This window comes from Pongo abelii, chromosome 1 (assembly GCF_028885655.2).
Source record: "Pongo abelii isolate AG06213 chromosome 1, NHGRI_mPonAbe1-v2.0_pri, whole genome shotgun sequence".
Taxonomy (NCBI): domain Eukaryota; kingdom Metazoa; phylum Chordata; class Mammalia; order Primates; family Hominidae; genus Pongo; species Pongo abelii.
In genome coordinates this window covers 74,586,141-74,608,644 of record NC_071985.2, presented here as the reverse complement: position 1 = coordinate 74,608,644, position 22,504 = coordinate 74,586,141, and the positions used below count along the sequence as shown (strand labels likewise).

At 43.0% G+C, this 22,504-nt stretch overlaps 1 protein-coding gene across 3 annotated transcripts in view; it reads right to left on the bottom strand.

Moving 5' to 3' along the window:
• The window catches only part of TNR (tenascin R), a 434,051-nt gene that overhangs the window by 64,494 nt on the left and 347,053 nt on the right, over positions 1 to 22,504 (bottom strand). For 2 of the 3 annotated variants that reach the window (XM_024251170.3, XM_054524892.2), the window contains exons 4-8: positions 21,057 to 21,533; positions 14,761 to 15,024; positions 11,988 to 12,103; positions 9,491 to 9,641; positions 4,219 to 4,488 (exon numbers count right to left, since the gene is read on the bottom strand). In XM_024251170.3, coding sequence (XP_024106938.1) covers positions 4,219 to 4,488; positions 9,491 to 9,641; positions 11,988 to 12,103; positions 14,761 to 15,024; positions 21,057 to 21,533 — 1,278 coding nt within the window. Of the gene's footprint in view, positions 1 to 4,218; positions 4,489 to 9,490; positions 9,642 to 11,987; positions 12,104 to 14,760; positions 15,025 to 21,056; positions 21,534 to 22,504 lie in introns of those variants that run through there. The other variant, XM_024251173.3, reaches the window with a different exon arrangement.

Here is a 22,504-nt window from a genome sequence, read left to right as displayed (position 1 = left end):
TGTTACAAACTCCTAATTGTAGCCAGCAGGGCTCTGAGTGATCCGGCCCTGCCTGCTTCTCAGATATCTCCATGTACAACTTCTACATTTATTTGTTGTGCTCTACCTATATTGCTTTTTTTCTGCTCTTGAAACTCATCAAGCTTATTCATACCTCAGGACCTTTGCACTGGCTTCTGCCTTTGCCTGGAATGTTCTCCAGATCCTCACATGGCTTAGGTCATCTAGGTCTTAGTTAAAACGTCACCTTTTCAGAGAGGCCTTTTCAAACTACTCGTTCCAACATGGCCATGCCTCTGTACCGTTCATTTCGCTTTTCATTATAGTACTCATAATCAAAATAATTTTGGGTGTTTTCTTCTGCCTTGTCCAGTTTCTCCACTGGAATGTAATTCATGTGAACCAGGATCTTGTCTATCTGTTTATTCTGTAGCCTCAGTGCCTAGAATAGTGCTTGACACCTGGTAAGTGTTCGATAAACACACATCAAGTTTTAGAAAAGTCCTGTTAAATATTTCAGCTGTGGAGCATTGAGAATGCTTGCGATGGGAAGGTGCAGAAAAAAGGATAGCTTTGACTGAGGGTGCTGGTCTTGTATGAGCAGGAAGTCCTACTCTGCTCTTTGCAGCCAGATTCTTGGCTGAGGTGCAAGTGCCATCCAGGTTGAAATTGTGAAAGAATTTCCTGAAGAGTCCTAGAGCGGTATCACTGCCAAGCAGGTAGGGGCTTGAACTGTTGGGACTTGGATGTTCCTATTAGTTTCCCAGGGCTGCCATAACAAGGTACCAACTGGGTGTCTTAAATAATAGAAATTATTGTCTAATTACGGTGGCTCACACCTGTAATCCTAGCATGCCGGGAGGCTGAGGCGGGCAGATCATGAGGTCAGGAGATGGAGACCATCCTGGCTAACATGGTGAAACCCCGTCTCTACTAAAAATCCAAAAATTAGCTGGGCATGGTGGTGGGTACCTGTAGTCCTAGCTACTTGGGAGGCTGAGGCAGGAGAATTGCTTGAACCTGGGAGGCGGAGTTGCAGTGAGCCGAGACCACGCCACTGCACTCCAGACTGGGTGACAGAGTGAGACGCCATCTCAAAAAAAAAAAGAAAAAATTATTTTCTCACAGACTCAAGGTCCAGGTGTCAGTAGGACTGCTTCCTTCTGAGGGCTGTGAGTGAGAATCTGTTGCATGCCTCTCCTAGCTGCTAGTGATTTGCTGGTGATCTTTGGCGTTTCTTGGCTTCTGGAAGAATCAAGAACCATTCCGATCTCAGCCTTCATCTTCACCATGGTGTTCTTCTTGTGGGCATGTCTGTCTCTGTGTCCAAATTTCCCCTTTCTATAAGGACACAGTCATATTGGCTTAGGGCCAACTCTAATGACCTCATGTTAACTTGATTATCTGCAAAAACTCTATATCCAAATAAGGTCACAATCACAGGCATGGGGATCAGGACTTCAACGTCTTTTTAGGGAACACAATTCAACCTATAATAGCAATAAAGAGAAATCTGGGGTATTCAGGTCAAAACAGCAGCCTCTGGTTGACCAGATGCCCTGGTGGCTGTGCTTGGAACATTGAGGGATCTGCTTAAAAAGAAGGCCTCCAGAGGAGAGAAATGGTGCCAGGAGTTCCCTCCTGAGGGCAACTGAAACCAGAGCTGCTGAGGGCAGGGAGGGGTTTTGGAGATTGGCCTCTGGGTTTTCTGGGCTGGCTTCTCTCCAATCACCGGCCGTGGTGCACTTTGTTCAGGGTTCTTTCCTTTTCAGAACAGCTCTAAGACCCAAGCAAATATCCTACTTACCATGCAGGAAGCAAATCTCTGCTTTAATTGCCTGTGCAATTAGTGCACTCCTAGTGTCGGAGCCATCACCTGGAAAAGCACTTTGGTTAATTTGAATTTAAGCGGAGCTCTGAAATGACTGAGGGCTTCATCGTGAGGGTCTGGGTATCCTCTCATCATTTAACTGGCACCTGCCAACCCAGGCCTGGAGAATCTGTCTGCAGTGCTGTTTGCATCTCCTCATCCCTTCTTTCCCCTCACCCTCCTCCAGCAGAGGGGAGCATATTTGAGGTATAGGCTGAGGCTGTATTGAGAAGTCAGCCGCCTGACAGCTGCCAATCCACCAGGCAACCGGAAACAGAAAGCCATGGAGCAATGAACTGAAACTCATGAGGAGCTCCTAGGAGGCAGAATGTAATTGTCTTGATCAGAATTTTCCTGGGCCACCAGCCAATCCTGCTTCCATCTTGTTGACCTGAACATCAAGAATTTGTTTTCCATCACGCTGCTCAAGAGCTCTCCTCTCCTTTTTGCCGCTTCAAACTTATCAGAGCAGAGCACGAAGAAACCACTTTTCAAACAAAACTATCTTGAAATTAAGAAAAGGATGCAGGACTCGTTGTCCACAGAAGATACCACCGCCCTGAGCAAGTGGTATTGTGGGGGTGGGAAATGAGAAGCTGACCTAGAATTAACTAAGAAGGGACATGAACATCTTTTGTTAAATAAGGAAGCAGAAGGGAAGAGAAATGGGCAGAATTTAGTTCATTGTTTCAAGATGCACATCTGGTCACTCCGGATTCCAAGATATGTTCAGTAAAAATCCCACTGGGCACCCCCTGGGTGAGAGGGTGGCATCTGGCCCAGGCGCTGCAGAGAAAACCTAAAAGGGTCTTTTTCAGAAATAAACTTTGTCTTCTCCATTTTGTCGGTGTCTGCACTTGCTCCTTTTTAAGGGGGAAGCTCTTCCCTGCCCTTGATGTTTCCTTCCTAAGGCTCTTGTCTCTCTTTTGCTGGGGAAAATGAGCTTACCTAAATGGTGAGTTTTGCAGCAGGGCCTGGGCATTGCCCTTCTGTTCCCCTCTCTTGTGGACAGGCTGTTCCAAGGGTTCAGGTGTCTACTTGTTCCTCTATGCTGTAAGTCCTAACCTGGATAGTCTCCCAACTTCTGCCATATGGAGAGACTTGCCCAGGTCCACACTGGCCATCCAGTTTGCAAACCCATCTGGCCATGACACTAAGTTACATGCTGCAATCTTGGGGACATTTTGGTGTCCATCTGTTTCACTTTTTCCCTTATTTATCAATTGATTTTAAACCCAGTGGAACACAGGGGTGTTATTTATTTATTGAATCTTCCTGAAAACCCTGGACTCATTCCATTCTGTAGCAGGCTCTTATGCCATGATCTAAGGTAGAATTCTTGAATTAGTGATTCTCCAACTTTACCCCATCTGAAGATGCTGGTTCTTAGATCTTACAGATGTTATCAGTTTTCATTGATCCCTGGGTCAACTTGGAGTTGGCAGAGATATTATTTGACACATGACCACCCCAAGGCAAAGAGGGTGAGACTGAGAATCCAGATGACAGACACAATCACTAATCTGATCATAGGCCCTTATTGACCCAATGAGGGTGCCAGAAAGCCCATCCTTTGGATGGTGCCTGTCCTACTAGCCCACTAGCTGGCCAGACTGATGGGCACTGAGAGAGTCAGGGAGCAAGTCACCCCGAGGTCTGGCCTTTCCCAACTGTTGGCAAAGCTCTTTAAGATTCCCAATGGCCTTGAGAATGTGGGGGTGAGTGGTAATCATAGCAAGGCAGGTTTTACATGGGCTTTATGAACTTCCTGTCTGTGGGAGTCAGCCTCATATTAGCCTTACTGCTAGTGCTTACAAACGGCAGGGTGAGTCACAGAATTGGTCAGAAGTTCTGCTTGGAGTTGTACAGGCTGGGCTTAGCATAATGCCAATGCACGTCATCATGGTGGTGCAGTCATTATAGGTTTATAGAATTATTATGATAATTTCCAGCAAATGGTAAGAATGTGTCTTGAGAAAGAGACACCTTTCCTGAATTCTCACAAAATTTCCATTTGGACTAGCAATATGGATGCTTACATGTGTTCAAGGCAAACTTGTCATTTTACAAACAGGAAACCTGAGGCCCATAGTGGGGAAGGATTTATATCAAGCACAGATCTGGCTGCCAGTAGAGGTAGAATGAGAAGCTAGTTTTCCTCTCCTAGTGAGGGAGCGCTGCTTTTCCTCTGTGCTGGAAACCTCTCGCTTCCTTCTCACGGTGTCTATGACAAGGCCGATGCTCTAACACACCTCGGCTCATTCTTAATACCCCTCTTGCTGTGATGACACCACCGGCTGGCTCCAACCCTCTTTCCCTCCTTGTGCATCTCTCCCCCGCAGCCTTACCTGTTGTGAACTGAGTGGTGGCAGAATCGCTCTCGTTGGTCCCTCTGACGGCACTGACTGACACCTCGTAGCGGGAGCCAGGCCGCAGGGCCTGCACTGAGTATTGGCTCAGGGGAGGCTGCAGGCGGAAGGCGGTCCTCCCACCTTCCCCGCCCACCAGGCCATATTTCAAGAGAATGAAATCGACTTTGGCTCGAGGGGGAATCCACTCCACAAAAGCCACGGTGTCAGAGACATCTCGAACCAGGATCTGCGTGGGGCCGTCAATGACTGAGTGAGAAGGATCAAATAGAACAAAAAGTTTGAGTGAGAAATAAGCCTTGGGCGTCAGGTTTCTCTTTTCCTCCTTACGGAAGTCTGGTCAGTCAGAGAGAGGATGGGTATTGTTACTGCATTTTACAGATGAGGGAAATGAGACACAGTAAGATGAATATCTTTCCTGAGGACATGCAGTTTGCCTTGGTTCTCCTGAATTTTGGTCTAATTGCTCTTTTACCAGGCTGTAGTTTCCAGGTGATGGCACTTCCCAGTCTGGGCAGGGGAAGGGCACTTGCTGGCTTGAAAGAGTCAGCCCTGTTTCTTTCTGGAGGTCATGGGACAGGGAATTGAGAACTGGGTTTCTGGTGCATGTTTGCCACTCAGCTCTCACCTTCTTTGAGCCTTGAGGAAAGACCTAGGAAATGACCAGCCTGCCTAAACATCCAAGACTTCCAGACTGGTTGCCAAAGAGGTCATCGTGAGTATTCAAAAGATGTCCCTGCTCAGCCACTCTAACAGCCCAGTCAACACAGTTGCTAAGACCATTTAAAAACCAACAGACATTTGCATTTGAGGACATGAAACATGCCTTCTGGGTAAACTTGCTCCTCTGGATAAAAGGATAAAAAGGACCCCAGCTTTGGAACAGCCTCTTACAGGTCATTTTTTCTCCATCTGTTCTTGCATATTTCTACAGCAGAAGGGCATTGCAGTCACCTTTTCAAGGTTCTCCAGTATATGTCCCTCATAAGCCCTGGCCTCTGGCACTGTGCAAGTCAGGGTAACACCTGGAATGCTGGTTGATTTCCTGCAGGGCCCACCAGCTATGGCTCCAGCACCCACTTGAGGTTCTGTTCATACTGAATTAGGTAATGGGGAGGTGAGGGAATGTAGAAGGAGAAAGAAAAAGAAACAGCCAAGTGAGGAGAATAGGAAATGGTCTTCTCAACTTCTCATGGGATGTCCGCATGGCCAACATGCTCTTGCCTCCATGTTTTCATTTATTATTGGGGCTATACCCTTCTGGCTGGAGCTGATTATTCATGTTAATATTCTTTAAGGATTTGGAACTAAAACCAGAACTCTGGTTCTCTAATTAGCCTGTGTTGGACCATGCAGAGCCAGGGCTGGTGTGGCCATTTTCTACCATTCTGATACCGATATAGAAAACATTTGATCTGGAGAAAAGGGGAAAGAGGGAGAAAAGGAGAGAGGGAGAGAGAAACCAGTGGCCATGCATAGCTTCTAGAAAGATATATGGAATAACTTGATTCCTGATGTTCCATTTTCTGGTGCAAGTCTTTTGTGAGGCCCAGATGCATTTCTGGCCCTGGGATTCCCATGAGACACTCTATGTCCTTCCAGTAAATTCTCTCTTTTGCTTCAGTGAGTTTAAGTAAGTCTCTCTTCCTTGTTACTGGAGAGCCTTGGCTAAGACTTGTTTCTAACCAGTCCACTCTGGCCCACCTCCTACTCTGTCTCCAGAATGAAGTTTCTCCCTCAGGACTGTCTTAGGCTGACCTTGAGCCTTTCAGTTTTTCAAGGTTGAGCCTTTCCCTGGGTACCCCTCCCTCTTTCTGGGTCTTAGCCTAGTCCCGTCCTCTCTTAAGCTGCTTAGGACTCTTGGTCCAGCACCAGCTAAAATGAAAATCACCAGACCACTTGGGTGCCACCTGGTTTGGACTTAAAATGAAGTCCTGGTTTTCATATTTGAGGTAGTAATGTGATTTAACAGAATATATCCAGTTTCTTTTCAGCATGCTGCACTTGGTGGTTTTAGATAACTTAGGCCTTTTACATTTAATTTAACTTAATTATGAAATGGGGGAAGTGGCCTCCTAGCTGCTGTGTAAGCATGATATCCGAAGCATAGTAGACACTCAGTAAATGTGTGTCGAGTAAATGAAATGAATGGAAAATCTTCTTTATCCATGAGAAAGAAGGGGAAGCATTTCAATAAACTGGAGCTTTTCGGGGGAAAAAAAGTGTCAGGGAAATGCAACTGACCACAAAAGGCTTTTGTCCTTCAACTCTTTAAATCCAGAAAACCCTAATCATAATGGATTGAACGTATTAAAATGTGATTATGTAGCTCAGAGGGCTTTAGCTGTGGGAGGTCTTGTAATTTGCATTCACAAAATGGCCTGCCTAGAAGAAGGCAGCCTGAGTGCCTGATGAGGACACAGAGCTTCGCAGTAGGGGGTTGGTGTAGGTCAGACCTTAGCAGAAGGAAATAATTAAACAATCGTTTCCTAAAAACAGCACACAGGATTGGGAGCCAACCGTCTTTTTTGTAGCCACTCTTGGATTCTGCCCTTTGTTGGCCACTTGGTAGCAATGTTCCATTACAATCAAGGAGGTATCAACTTGCTTCCAGCTTTGGTCCTAATTTCTAAACAAACACAGTCCCTGCTCAAAAAGTAAACTGGAATAAATGTTTTTCCATTTCTTCATGACTCTGTAGATGATGCCAAAATATTAAGGACAATTTTTCTTAAATGAAAATAATTCTGCCTAGCTTTACCACAAATTTCTAGATCTGGAATTTTAATTTTAATCTTAAGGAACTGCCAAACCAAAAAATACTGCAAATGTTATAAGAATGTGGTTTGACTATAAGACTAAGGCAAGGTTGGACTACCTTCTCTATGTTCTGTCAATATTCTAGGAGAAAAATATTCTTCAACTGCAATGTTTTCTATCCTCTTATGAACTGTCTTCTCCTTTTAGCCTTTTGTCTTTTGCTAATACTTTCTTAATATCAAATCACAGGAATAACTTGGGCACCTTGAAACATTTCATATCAGAAGAGGAGAAGCTGCACCTGCTATTGTTGGGTTCATCACAGGACACCCCAAAGTTTGGCACCTTGGTGTGTTGAGTACTTTGAATTAAAGAGGAACGAAAGAGCCTCAGAAACAGCCCCGGAAGCAAGCAAGGTCTTTCTGACCATCTGCAGTCCTCCCATCTCCTGACCCTTCTTCTCCCTTTGAAGTGATTCACAGAAATCAGAATTCCTCTTCCTCAAGGCAGGTCATAGAAACTAGAACTCCTCTTCCCCAAAGCAAGCCATAAAACCTAGAAAGGTAACTTTTTCCCTCTTCCCTTCTCCCTTGAGGACCCTCATTCCAGTGGGGTCCTGTCCCACAGAGGAGGTGGAGAAGAAATGCTTCACAGAGAGGCCAAGAAGAATCTGGGCAGACAGGCCTTGCTGGGTCTCCCCCTTAGACTATTACCATTAGATCACAGCCATTTGTCCAATTACGTTTCTACATGGCTGTCCATTCTTCCTCAAACCTAAGCGTAAAAACAGACAATTTCCCCTAGATCTTTGGGTCTTCATTTCTGAAGGGCTCCCGTGTCATGTGAAACTTTGATTAAATAAATTTGTTATGCTTTCTCTTGTTAACATGTCTTTTGTGATAGCAGTGTTGTTGTGACGCTTATATGATGGATGAGAAAGGGCATCACACCTTTCTGGTCCCAAGTTATCGAATGTCAACTCTTCAGGTTACAGCATAACCTTGGGGAACAGAGCTGTGGAAAACCTCAGCCACCGGCCTTCTGGAGGGATTCCTACAGAACACTTTAGGTTTTATGGTTATGGGGTTTCTTCTAAAACATACTATTTAGAGCAGAACAATGGTTTGAAAGCTTTTTGGGTGGTAAACTTATTTTTTAAAGGACAAAAATCTTAAATGGATGTACAAAATATAAAACAGATCAAAGTGGAGCCATCCTGGTTGGAGGCATGGAAGAGGGAGTAATTAGAGGTCTGGCTTTCCACCGGATTCTAGCCTCAAGGCACTGCCATAGAACCTTGGTGCACTAATGGAACACAAGCTACTGCCACAATAGTTCTGAACCAATGTTTTCTAAACTGAGCTTAAGCCTTGGCACCTGATGTTGTTTGGTTTGGATTCAGTAGCAGAGCATGAATCACTAATCTATAAATGTGGTCTCATTACATTGTGTTGTGGTTCTCATCTCTGGTCAACTCAGCCTTTTGTCCTGGACTTAAAACTGGCTTTCTGGTACATCAATTTCTGTTTATGAAAAACACATAAAGCTGTACCAATAGTCACCTATCTCAATTTCTGTTACTGACAGAGAAAGTTGCTTAGCCTCTGAGTTTCAGCTCCATCAACAATAAAACGAGAACCAAAACTTATGCCAGATGCTATTTATAACTTTCGAGACATTCTTGGTGAGGACACACACACATTTATACATCACAATAACTAATTTACAGAATTGAAGTTGAACACTCTTTGTTAGCTGAGGATACAATAAGGCAAAATATGACAATTAATGAATCAATCCTGGAAATATAATAATCTTGAATGAGGTGAACTGTGGGGATGGAATAATAATAGACTTAAGCCATCACCTTGAACAGTGACCCAACCCATACCTACTTATTTTTGAATGACTTGTTTCCTACCACTTTCACTTCTGAGTATGTTCTGAGTATATGCGTGTATACCAAGTATTGAGCACTCACTCTCATCAGCACAGAGCTGATTGCTTTGTGTGCTTTATCTAATTCCATCCTCATATTAACTTAATGAAGAAGGTATTCTTGTTTATCCTAAATTATTCTTGCTTATCTTGTAAAATAAATTGAGGTTTGGGAAGGTTCAGATGACTTTCTCCAAATATCATCACAGGTAAGAGTGAGTCAGCTCTTGCTGCTTCCAAAGATCATTGACACCAGAGGCTGACAAATGAGGCTTCTTCATGAGTAAGATCAGAATAAATACAATGGAAATATTAAAAAGGAGTTGTCTCCGTGAAACACTCTCCCAGATGTCAGTATTTGTAAGGATGAGTAATAAGGAAGATGACGAGCTAAGCATCTGGTAGAGTAGCTCCATTGCCGGGTACCAGAATTGTCCCAGCTCTAGGAGAAATTCTAGCACCTCTTTTGTCTCTCCACTCCTTGGGCAATTCTGTGGTTCTTTTCCAAGTGACCTAGTAGGCAGCTCTAGGGAGAAGGGTTGGAGGCACTCACCTGTGGAGACGCTGGCCGAGGTGGGGGGGCTGCGGGCCTGTTCTTTCAGAGCCACCACATTGACAATGTATTCCTCCCCAGGCTTTAGTCCCGTCTGGTTAAAGGACGTAACATCGCTGGGGACCTGAGCAATCACTCCCCCTTCATTGTTCTGGACAGTGGGGAGAAGCAGAGAGCAAAAGAGAAAAGTCACTGGGAGAGAAATCTGATGAGAGAAAGATAAAGGTATGGAATACTAATTGTGGATTGTGAATTTAAAATGGGGGTGATGTCTCTTTCCTCCATGCTGACAGCTGAGTATCTGGGGCCAGAAATAACTCCCCATAGACTCCATAAGAATGACACCACCCTATGAGGATTTGGCAAATGGAGGATCAATTTTTAAGAACATTTCTTTGGCCTCTCCTGAGTTTGCTGAGTTTGCCAATAAAAATTAGTCATGAGGTGGTGCAGACTGGCTCTTGCCAAAGATCAAATGTTTGATGGTTACGGTTAACATTCATCAGAGGTTTTTGGCATTTATCGTAATGAACATGCCCCCGGCTATTTAGGAGGATAGTCATGTGTGTTTGTGTGTAAACATCTTTATATATACACACACAACACATTTCAAACTAAGACATTGCTATGAGATAATTGTTTATGAGCCAGAGCTAATATTTTGCTATATCTGGAGTTTCTCATGGTGTTACATTTGGTGTGAATCTGTCAACGCCTTGTTTCCCCTTCACCCAGATGAATCAGGACTCAGTGACACAACCAAATATGAAGTACAAAGAAAGGAAAAAGGAAGCTTGGAAAAAGATTATACAAAGAAGAGAAGGAGACAAGAGGGAAGAGGGAATGAGAAAGAGTAACTTGACAAAATTGAATCTAGGATTTATTATCTATCTTCCTATCTTATCGTTCCCTCTGTCTCTTTCCCTCCATATACTTTCTATGAGTGTCCTTAGAAATGGAGGAGACAAGAGGGCTTTTTTTGGAGGGCACTGCCATTCTCCCCTATTCTTTGGCCTCTATTTATGGTACCCAGAGTGCCTTATATGTAATTTACAGTCATACTCTTATAAATCAGTGTGATGAATGCTCCCCAGTGGCCTCAACCTACAGATCACAACAGTTATTAAACCACGTGGCCATGCATTTGGCCTTGGCATTCCCTGGTCAGCCTCTCTTTTAATTAGAGTTTTACATATTGGGTATAGGTAACAGGAGAACCTGGCGTAATTTTTCTTCCTGAAAAACATTGGTAGCAATGTTCCATTCCAATTGACATGATTGTTTCAATTGTTATGTAACTCAATTGCCTGCCATACTTTATTTATCATTTTAACTCAAATAGGACAAATTTGTATAGATGTCTGTTTAGATTTATTTACCTTGCTGTGATGTGACTATGATATGACTGTAAATAAGAAAATGGGGCATACATATTTAGTGAATAGAGCCCCGGGATAGGTGGTGGAGACCCAGGTACTCGTTTTAAGCCTGTCACCAACTAGCTGTATGATGTCCTTCAAGTTTTCTGAATCATAGTCTCTATAAATTAAACTAAACTAGATGTAAAATGAGGGGTAGTACCTGTGAACTTGAAGGTCTTTTGTAACTCCAACAGTTCACGGCTCCAAGAATTTTGAAGTAAAAGAATGGTGATATCATGGTCTTGTTAGCCAAATATGTGTCATTTGTCATTAAGTCTGATGAATGGCTAAAAAATGTTCTTTGATGTTGAAGAATAAAGACAGAGGGAAGGAGTATAATTGAACTTTACATCCTCATGAGTGGTACAGTTAGGGAGGACATTGGTAGGGTCAACAAATTCTGGAAATTTAGAGTCAGGCATGCACCTGTGGCAATTCGGAAAAGTTAGTTTTAGAATTAAGAAAATAAATAAAATGCTGCTTTAGAGAGTAGAAAGGAATCTTAGGATACTTTAAAAGTCATAGACTAATAAAAAAAAGTTGCTAAATTAATAGGTTACAAACGTATTATGAATAATCCAGGAGAGCCAAGGTGTTTTTGTTTTATGTCCGTAACCTTTAGGGATTGATGCCATGTAAGCTGACTTTTCTGTGGTGCATCTGTCTGCACAGAATGAAGCTTTCAGCTGATTATGTGACTGATTCAGTCTGGCTTTTCTTATGTCCTAAAGAGAAGCCTCAATTTTTTGAGGGTCTGGTTTTCATGCTCACCAAAACCATGGCTCATCAGACCCCAGAGTTATCTCAGCAGAGAGCTGGAGCTGGTGGCTGCTTCCCACATCCTCTGTTCTGCAAGGCCAGGGTGCCATGCTCGGGGTTACTCTTGTCAGCAGATCATTACCACATATTTGTCACAGAAATGTTCTACATCCCAGACACCCACAACATGCCATTTTGTGTCTTTAATGGCATGGAGAGAAATATTGGGTAGCACCTTCCTTTCTGCCCCTGATTCCAAGCTAAAGGTACAAATATTCCAAATAAGTCTGTTTGGCAGTCTAACAGGTGAGTGTTACCTTTGGAATGAAGCTGATTTCCCACCCATCGAAGGAAAATGAGAAGGGCTCCCACTGCACCTCCACGGTGGTCTCTGTGATCGTCTTAAATTGTAGCCCTTGAGGAGTGGAGAGATCTGGAACACAGCAATGTAGGTGACAATGTCATGGCTAACACTTGGGACAGACAGCATTGCCTGGTGCTTTGTCTTGGTGAACTCCCTCCACGCCATGGGTGTGGTGGTGTCTGGCGCACAATCCCAATCTTACTCCAGACACAGTGAGTCCCAGGTGCAGAATCAACCCACCCAATTGTGGCTCTAGTGCTCGATGTTGATGGAATACATGAGTTAACTTAAACACAATCTATATAAACAATTTTTTATGCTTTTTATTGCATTAATAGGTTACTATTAAAATGCAGACATCATTTTCCTTTTCTTACTAATGTGGTAGATCTTGGCATTTCATATATAGTACAGTGCCTTTTTCAGAGGACTTGAGCAGTATCTTCAGCTTTACAGGACTCCCGGGAGGTACTATGATGGCTTCTATCAGTGTTCTGTGATGGCTTCTATCATTTTGCACACAGGAAAAGAGAGGCACAGAGAAAGCTGGCTAAATTTGTGGAGCAAACCAATTTCAGAATTAATACTAGAGTGATTTCCTTGATCATCTGATGCACATTGAGAGTATTTTGTTTAGCTCAAGTCACTAAGTCTAGGATGGTCTGAATTTTTCATTTCATGTGTCTCCCTCTTTTCCTCCCACCACTCCTTCTCTCCCAACCACACAGTCACATACACATGCACAGGCTTTGTGAGATGGAAGTGTGCTTGTCCTAATGGAGTTCCAATTATCAGCCCTGAAATATGACAGCATGACTTTTCTCAGTTCTCCAGGAAGCCTGCTCCCACTTTAGCTTTGCCTCTCATGGGCTATTCCCATTGGAAAAAGGACAGATTTTCTCATCCTTCCTGTTTGGAGGCATTCTCATGCTTCTTGGTTGGAAGGCAGGGCTGACTGCGAACCCACCTGAAGGTGTGTCAGGTGGTTTACGTGATTTTGACCTTGTCGCCTGGGAGCTTGCCTGAGGGAATGCCCTGAATTGGCATAATAAATGCCACAGAAGATGGAAACCTCATCACTGTGCATGCATGTGGATCAGAGAGGAGACGCTTGGGAGTTAGGCCAGGCACTTAGGGTGGTGACTCATCCCGGAGCAAGGTGGGAAAAGCGGCAGATGGTGACCTGCCTCTCTGCACAATCATTGCAGATATTTAAAACCAGTTCTCAGGCACCAGAGGATTTTTTTTTTTTAAAAAAGGTCAAATATAAACAGAGATAATTATAGGCATATTAACAGAGTCAGCACTCATCTCATAGCGGAGTCCAAAATTAAAGCAGAATTTCTGTCACCTGAAAAGCAAGGGGACAAGATGACTTCTTAAACTCTTTCCCCTCTGCCTGTCTCTATCCTTGCATCCTTCAAAGGTCAATTCAGTCCTGGAGCTTCCATGAAGATTTCAAGGCTAACTCTTTCTACCTTGACCTTTTCCTTTTCTGAACTTTCGTGGCATTTGTTACGTAAATACCATCTTACCTACACAAAATGGGCTCAGATCTCTTACCCCTTATCTGGTGGTAAGTCCTATTTACTGGCCCAGGGGCTTTCTGAATTCTAGAGGGCTTATGTTTTCATGGTCACTTCTTGTTCCACTTTCTTGTTACTGCTAAAAATCTCTGTATCACTCATACCTCATCCCCTTTGAATGTTCTCTTCTCTCTTCCCGGATTTTAATCAGATACAGCCCCTTTTTCATGATCTCTCCAAAGACTTTCCACATAAGGCACACAGGCATTTGTGTGCATGCAGGTTTTGCAGTAGACTTGGGGTGATGAGAACTTCTCTTGCCTAAATTATTCTGCCTGGCTTTTGAAATTCTAAACTGAAACAGGCTTATTGGATCAATTTAAGAATTCAGAGGGATATAAAGAAAAATATAATAATTATTTCCTATCTCCTTCTTATTCCACTCTTTGATGTAGTCAGTGTTAATAATTGGTATGCAATCTTTTATATTTTTCTATGCTTGAACATACACAAAATATAGGTACACACCCACAGAAGTTTCCCATTATGTATAAAAAAACTGGTCATTTCTTATGGAGAGCAGTTTAGATTGCTTTCTGTCTCCATCTCTCTCTTCCCTGTGAATCCTTCTAAACTATGCTCTAGGGCTTCAAATTTTATAACTAAAATGAACTATTAAGATATTTTGCTAAACAAAAGACCAGGAGGAAATTATGCCACCTCTCTATCAAGAGAAGGGGATGTTGTCGGCTGTGGTTTTAAATAAGATTTTGTTCTCACTTTGCTATACACTTATGGTCGAGAACATACCATTTAGCACTTGCTTCTTAGAGGTCCTAGTTCATATCTCCTTGTTTTGCATCCCTAACTGATTCAAAGTCTGTAGATGTCTTATACTTTCCTTGACTTCTAATCAGAGTCTAGCTTATAACAAGTCAGTACTCCATAATTAAAGTACTTTTTGTCCTTTTGGTTCTATAATTTATGAAAACTGCCTGAATTTGGAAACTCTCTTAATCGAAAGTGCCTTTTTAATGATGTACCCTTTCTAAATGGGTCACATCTCTAGCCCTTCCCCTCAAGGGCAATGACTATTCCAGGCATCCCTGAAGAACTAAGAAAAGACGCTACTACCATGAATGCCCATGATCTCATGTAGGAGAAAAGAAAAATGAAGCAGGACGGGGAAATGGTACGTACGGGTGGCCACCTTGGCAGTGATGGGAAGGCTGAGGATGTTGCTAATGACAGCGTAGACGCTGATGTTGTAGGTGAGACCTGGCTCCAGCTCCGTGATGGTGACACCACTCCAATCTCCAGGCACCCGCTGCTGGAGCTGGAGGCCCCCCAGGGCCGTCGGCTGGTAAGAGATCACATATTCCGTCACTGCCATCGGCCCGTCCCATTCCAGCTCAATGGACCTGTCGCTGATACCAGCCACTCGCAAGTCCTCTGGAGGGGCAACTACCGGGAGGCAATACACAGATAGCATGAGCTCAGAGGATTGCCTTCCCCATCCTGGACTCAACTTTCTTCCTCACATCTCACCCCCCATGCCATGTCTATATGTTCTGCTGGGCTCAACGGCTTTAAGTAATTTGTAACTTCCTTTGTGAGCAGGCTCTTGTCCTTTTGGTGCTTAGTACCCCAATCTCTATAAGGTCATGAACATGCACTGGAGCCAGCTCCTACTGGCTTGTAAAGGCTGATTGTCAAATTTTCAGGACTGTTTCAAGACTGTCATTGAATACAGCCATTATTAAAGATTCAATTTTATAACCTAATACTTAAGTAAATTATATTAAAAACAAAGGTAATAGATATTCAAAATTTATCACTTTCAAATTATTTGACTACATTTTACTATTATCTATACCTTTAAGATAATTTATGTGTGCTCTATCTGTCTGGTGAAAATATTCTATGAATGTACTCTACTACACATCTGTTTCCAGCTCCATGCTTAGTGACGTCATGTTGGTAATTGAAATTGTCCATGGAGAGAGTATTTACATCATGGAAACTGGCAAATGCTACACAACAGGGCTTTGAAATTTTTTTCCTTTAGACAGCCAGGTTGTTAGATATTTAACAGCACACCACTGGCCAAAATTTTTGGTGGTTTAATAAGTTGTTGTCATCAGATTACCCTGGGAGCCAATATCTGATTTGGCAAGTGGAAATAAAGACTCATTCCTGATTATCTTGCAAATTATGAGAAGCCAAAACAGTAAGTCCTGGATACCATGGCCTGATGAAGACACTCAACAGCCCATTATTGTAGAATTTTCCCTTTTAAAGACCACTTATGCTCTGAAAGAAATCTAGCTTGTGTTAAACTAATTTTTACTAGCCTCGATCTTGGACATGATGATGATAAAAAAACATTCTTGAGGACTTTGCTTTACTTTCTTCTGATTTCTCAAATGCTACTTGGAGTCATCAAAGGTTAAAACACATAGAAATAGACTTTTGTGTATCGTCTTGGAAAATGAAGATTCACCAGTGTTGTGGTCATTAAATAATTAAGCCTTTAAGACTAACTAGGAGGCTAACTCCAGTGTGTCTGTAATTAGACTTGCCCATAGATTAAATCAAAGATCAAGCCAATATTTAAATGGTCATTATTAACTTATAAATTTATACGTAGTGGAGGCTTCGATGAGTTTAAGAGTTGTCATAGGTTTTGAATTTCTCCCCTGGGTAATCTCACCCTTCCCCCTTTACAACCAGGTAGGCTGAGGCCAGCTGTGTTTTGCTGGACCATGTGAGTGGAGAGTGCTGTCTCCTCATTGTACTCACATGTGCACCCTCAAATCCTCAGCAAAGGCAGAGACACAAGGAGACCTTTAACAGATCCAAGACTCACAGGATAGAATCAGCAGCATATATATGCACAGCTGGACATTTGCTTCAATTACTTTTGCCTAAAACCATTCATTGAATAAAACAGTCTAGAAAGCAGAGCTTCTTGAGGATGGCAAATGTTGACCAAAACAAAAATTAAAAAAATTTTCGTTTAAAATTTATAAAACTCAAGAAGTGTAAATGAAATTTAAATTAGCTTTCAAATGATGTTTTATAAACTGTATCACCTACAGTTCTGACCTTATTAAAGCTTTGAATTTCACTAAAACCTTTGGGACAACCTATACAACACATACAGAATGACTCCTAGGCCATGAGAAGAAGAGTTGATATTTAGAACCTGTCAGGATTTTGCATGATTATACTGAGTACTTATTATGCACCAGGCACAATGCTAACCACTTTTACATAGATTATTTCATTTCATCCTCTCACCAACACCATGGGATTAAGGTATCATTATTACTACTATTTTATAGATGACAAAATTGGGCCACACAGTCAGCAAACATAGAAGCTAGGATTAGAATGCAGGCAGAATGACTATAAACCTTCTTAGCCAATATACAATACCACTTTACATTTATATAGCATTTCACAGTCTATAAACTATTTTCATATATACCATCTAACTAGAATTTTTAAAAATATTTAGTAGCAGTCCTATGAGGTAGTTCATGTAGAGATAATTATCCCAGCTTTACCAATGAGGAAACTGAATCCCAGGTTAAGGGATGTGCCAAAAGTCAGAGTGGGTCATAGCAGAACTGACTGTCAAACCCTGATGTTCTACAGTTTTCATTCTTTCCCCTACAATTTAGACAGCAGGTTACAGATTGCGCGAGATGCCTCCTTTCATTTATACATGGTGTCCCAAAGTAAACTATATTAGGAATAATTCAGACGATCTTAATAGATGTGATCTCTAGACTGGTGCTCATCCTACAGGTAAGAAAATTCTTTTTAAACAGGTTCTCTAGTGCCTGTCTCCTGTGATTCAACACGTTAACTCCAGGTTTCCTATGCAGGACTTCTGCCATAGTGGCAGAAATGGCCACTCCAAATTTCAAGTCACCAGCAATTCTTAGGGCATTTGGAACAAATCAGTGTATTCCTTTTTGCTTCCTTCTTCAAAGCTAATATTGACAATAGAGGGTGATCTAAGAAGAGCATTTTGGGATTTTAAAGCAAAAAAGGAGGTGCAGAAGGATTTAAAAAAAAATCTGGGCAACTTAGCTTGAGGCCTGAGCCTAGTGGTAAAGTTGCCTACACTTCTGAATGAGAAAGCAGCAACTGGCGTCATTCCTCGTGGAAGTGGTCTTGACAATGGTGGCTCAATGGAGGAGACCACCACCACTTTCACTCTAACTTAGCAGCAACTATGTACACTAGGCGTCAGTAATCCTTACAAAAGAAAATTATATTGAACTGTACCACAAACAATCAAAGAGCCTCATGCCTTAATTCAATGAATTCATGGTGGGTGCAAAGTATTCTTAGCCTTACTTTCTTTGTGGTGTCAACTTTGAAACTTGAGGAAGAGCAGGCTGTTAAAGAGGAATAAACTGTGGCTTGAGGAATCAGGGTCGCTTATCTGCAAAGATGCCATGCTGTTTCCTCTTTAGATCTTGCATAAATATTGCACTTATGTGGTGAGAGAAGTTGGAATTAGTTCCATGATGTGTCTTACTCCAAAGAGTAAGTGGTTTCGGGTGCCAAAGGTTGGGCTGGCTGCAGTCCTGACAGAGCAGAGGCTGACATTGATGAATCTCCGCGGGTCTGACTGAAGTCCAGGGAACAGCTTTCTGGATTGTCTCAAGACCCTGCTCTGATGGTTCTTTTATCCTGCTGGCTCTGGGGGAGTTTTGGCCACAGCTCACTGGCCAGCCCCGGCACTAACCACCATCACTGGGGACAGATGTGCACAAACGGTTGAATGTGCTTTTCCACCCTACCTCTGACATCTCATTTTTTTAATCATGTGATGGAGCTCAGCTTTCATATCAAAAGGCTACTTCTTTGGGTATATGGCTTTAAAATTTTTATTTTTCAATTATATTCTACTTTGCATTCCAGAGAAGATAAAAGAGTGCTAGAAGCTGGTAGGAGATCAGGATTCTTTTTCTTACTCCACCATTAATTAGCTCTCTGGCTCTGGGAAAATCTGTCTCACTGACTGCTGCTTTTTAAATCTGTAAAATGAGAAGCTTCTTTCTAAGGCCTGTTTTAAGTTCTCATATTCGTGAATGTTTTGTCCTATTATCTGTACAAATCTGTACATGGGCAGAGAATGGAGGCAGAAGTCTTGAGATTTTGTCCCTTGGCACACTATGAGGATAGATCAAGGCTAGGAATCAAATGTAGTGACCTTGGCAACACTATTCAATTGTGCTCAAGTGCTGCAGACCTAGGGGGCCTCAGAATGAAATCCACACAACGGGCAGCTATTTTCTATGCCCTTGCCAAAGAGAAAAGAATGTCCTATAAGGAAGTATATTTTGTGGCTCTCAGTGTTTTCACCTTCCTAACCCTTCTCTCTCCTCTCCTCAGTCCTGTGGGCAATGGGAACATCATGTTGTGGTGTGTGCACCCGGCCAGGAACGTCAAACAGTGGATAAATAGCCCCTTCTACAGTCTTTTCACAAACAGCAAGCAAAGGAGCACTTTAGATAATGACCTAGATACTTCTCTGGAAGAGACCTGTAGCACTTGGTTTAAAAAGCAGGTCTTAAGAGCAGACCTCCTGCAAATGAGTGGTGGCTCTAGGGTTGCTATAGAAACAGATGGAGATTATGCAACTGTCCTTCTTCACATGCTTTGGGAACCTGTAAAGTAATTTGTCTGGGCCTATTGAAGTGTTCCTCAAGCAGCACAGAGGTACCACGTCGGAGGTAACGTGCTCATAGTTTGAACTCAACCCAGTTGTAGCTATGCTAGCAGCTGCTGCGTCTTCACTGAGGTAGCCAGGAGGGTTCAGTGTGAGTCCTGGATTAGATCAAGATTTTGTTTGCAAATGAACCTATTCCTGTAGAAAGGCAGGGTCAAGAATATGACAGGTATGTCCAGACCACCAAAGATTAAGTCTACTAAGAAGAATGTGTGCTACAGAATAGCGTTAACACAGCGATGGCCCACACTGACCCTGGGTGTCCTCCAGATGGGGTCTCATGGAGCCTGATCCCCTGGACGGGAACTGGAGCCATGTGTCAGCCTGGCTTCCCAGAAGGTGCCTAGTGACTTTGGATTCAGAAACAATAAGGCTTAACTTCTGCTTGAATTTCACTTTGGGATAATTGGGGTGGTGACTATATTTTTAGAAAGATATTTCAATTCAGTAAACAAAATTGGGAGGCTAAATGAAATAATTGGATATGGAAAATATTAAGGAACATTAAATTTTTTTCCATAAGCACAGTGCATTATTGTTGTTTTTCTTTTCATTATTACCATTGATTTTTGAAAATAATTTAAGTTGAAGTTACATGTGCGGGAACATTGCCTGCCATGTAGGAGTGAGTAACTCTGGCTTACAGAAGGCTGGTGAACCCGGCTTACGAGGCTTTCCCCCTTAAGTTGATGTCACATGACTTATCAGAAAATTCCTAAAATTGCTCCATTAGAAGGTTTAAAATGTTTGTTTGCTGTTATTTTTTATTTTAAATAATCCCAGTGGGCTCTCTGAGCCCTAAATAGAAAAGACCAACCACTTAATCTGTACTGTTTAAAACATAAACAAATGTATGAGCAGTAGTCACTGATTTAGTCAGAAGAGGATGAGCTATAGTGAAATAATAAACATAATCTGATTTGCATAAAAAAGGGAATCAGCCCCAATGAGATACTTTTTTTTTTTTCTCACTGTTGGGTTTAGATCCCCATTTTAGTACATCATCCTTCTGTCAGCTTTGACAGTGTAGAGTATACATAGGGTTGGTTCTAATTTGCTAGATAGTCATCTGGAAGAAAGTGAGTCATACTCTTTTAATATTCTGTACTAATTGTTAGCATGTTAGCTGTTGCCCAATGTCCTTAGTACTTTATTCCTGTTTAGATTTAAGTCCTTGTCTAAAAACAGTCTGCCCCACTAGAATCATTTCATAAATTAATAACATCTTGCAATCTGTAAGCTCCAAGATAATCAGAGAGCGTCACAGACCAACCACCATCTCTTGCAGTAGCATTGTGGAAGGCATTCCTGGAACATGGCAACTGGTGAGGGAGATAATTTTGAGCAGGTGGAATGCTTGGGATCCCTCAGAGTTAGAGAATGGCCTTGCCTAAGGTGGTCCCATGACTTCACTCTCTACCCTCCCCCACCTCAAGGACAATGAAGTGTTGTCATCATTGTTACCACTGCCTTTTTCATAGTCTCAGGGGTAACAATCCAGCTCTCAGCCTGAACTTGACCTTTTCCTATTTCCACTCTTTATCCCTTTTAATCTGCCTCATCAATTGTTATTGACTCAAGAAGTCAGCTCTCTTAGAAAGCAAATGAGAACAACTCAATTGAGAATTATTTTGCCTAAACTTCACTTTCTCACTCATCTTTCTTCCCAAGCTAACTGGAGACATCCAGCTAGTTTGCTGGACCACCCTTGCCAAACACCCCAGAGAGTTCCCCTGCCTACCTGCTGAGCAGTCAGGGCCCTGGTAGCCCTCTTCACAGACGCAGAGCCCCTCCTCACATTGTCCTCGCCCACTGCAGGCATTCAGACACTGCCGCTGGCCGCAGTCCTCACCAACGTAGCCCTCCTCACATAAACAGGTACCGTTGGCACATCTCCCCTTCCCCGAACAGTCCCCGGGGCACCTCAGTTCCCTGCAGTCCTCGCCAGTGTAGGGCTCTTCACAGACACACTCCCCGTCCACGCAGAGCCCCCGGGAGCTGCAGTCTGTTGGGCACCGGAGTTCAGAACAGTCATCCCCGCTGTACTCGCTGTCACAGATGCACTGGCCATCCACACACACCCCCCGGCTGGAGCAACCCAGCGGGCAGTAGGGCTCCGAGCAATTCTTGCCAAACCAGCCTTCGTTGCAGATGCAGCCACAGGACTCAAAGCTAAAGTTGCCGTGGCCACTGCAGTGAGGGATATAGTCCAGTTGTCCTGGAATGGTCAAGGAGAAGGTCAAAGAGCAGCAGTGGCCTCTCCTGTCAATGGTGTTGGGGAAGGATGGGCAAAGGCCTCTCTACTCATTCTCTGACCAGATTTCTGTTGCTGAGAGTGAAGCTCAACATAGTTTGGTACATATTCAATTTAATAAATATTTTCACCTAGCATGGACTGTCTGTGCCTAGCACAGGGCTGGGGGCAAAGATGAATGAGATCTGGGCCCTTGTCCTTCAGAAGTTGATCTTTAAGGTGTCTTAGGATGGATTCCTTAGAAGTAGGTCTTTGCTAAAGATTCATGTGAAAGTGATTTATTGGAAGGTGTTTCCAGAAAAAACTGGTAGGGAAGAGTGGAAAATTGGGAAGGGAACCTGCTCAAGCCCAGGTGCATTATCAAGCCAAGTCCCAGGAGAGTCACTTGGGTTCAGTTCTGCAGGGCGCCCTGGGCAGTGCAGGTCACATCTCATTGTGGGTTAAGGTCTATGTCCCTGAGGGCATGCGAATCCCCCAGCCCCTCATTCTCTCTCTGGGCAGCCCAAGAAGTTTCCAACAAACTGAGGACAGCCTTCTCACCAGGATGCCCAGGTGCTGGCTATGGGATTTTATGAGGGACCTAAGTGGGTATAGGCTGAGCACTGAGTCCACTGTGCAGAGAAAGGTCTTATGTGTTACAAACCTGTCCCGCTACCTCCCTGCCTGCCATCTGACTCACTCTGCTCATTCATCAAAACCCAGCTCCACGGTTACTTCAAAGGCTCCCCAGGACCTCACTCTCGTTTAGTTACTGTTTGCTATAACCCTTCTGGGATTCTATGCGTGTCTCTGTCCTAGACCTTACAGTGGGATAACTACAGTGGCTAATTTATCTGCCTAGCCTGATTCAAGTAAACGTATTAAACAAATACAAATGGAGTACCTGCTGGCATCCTTCTTTGCACTTGGCCCTGAGGATATGAAGTCTAGTAAGT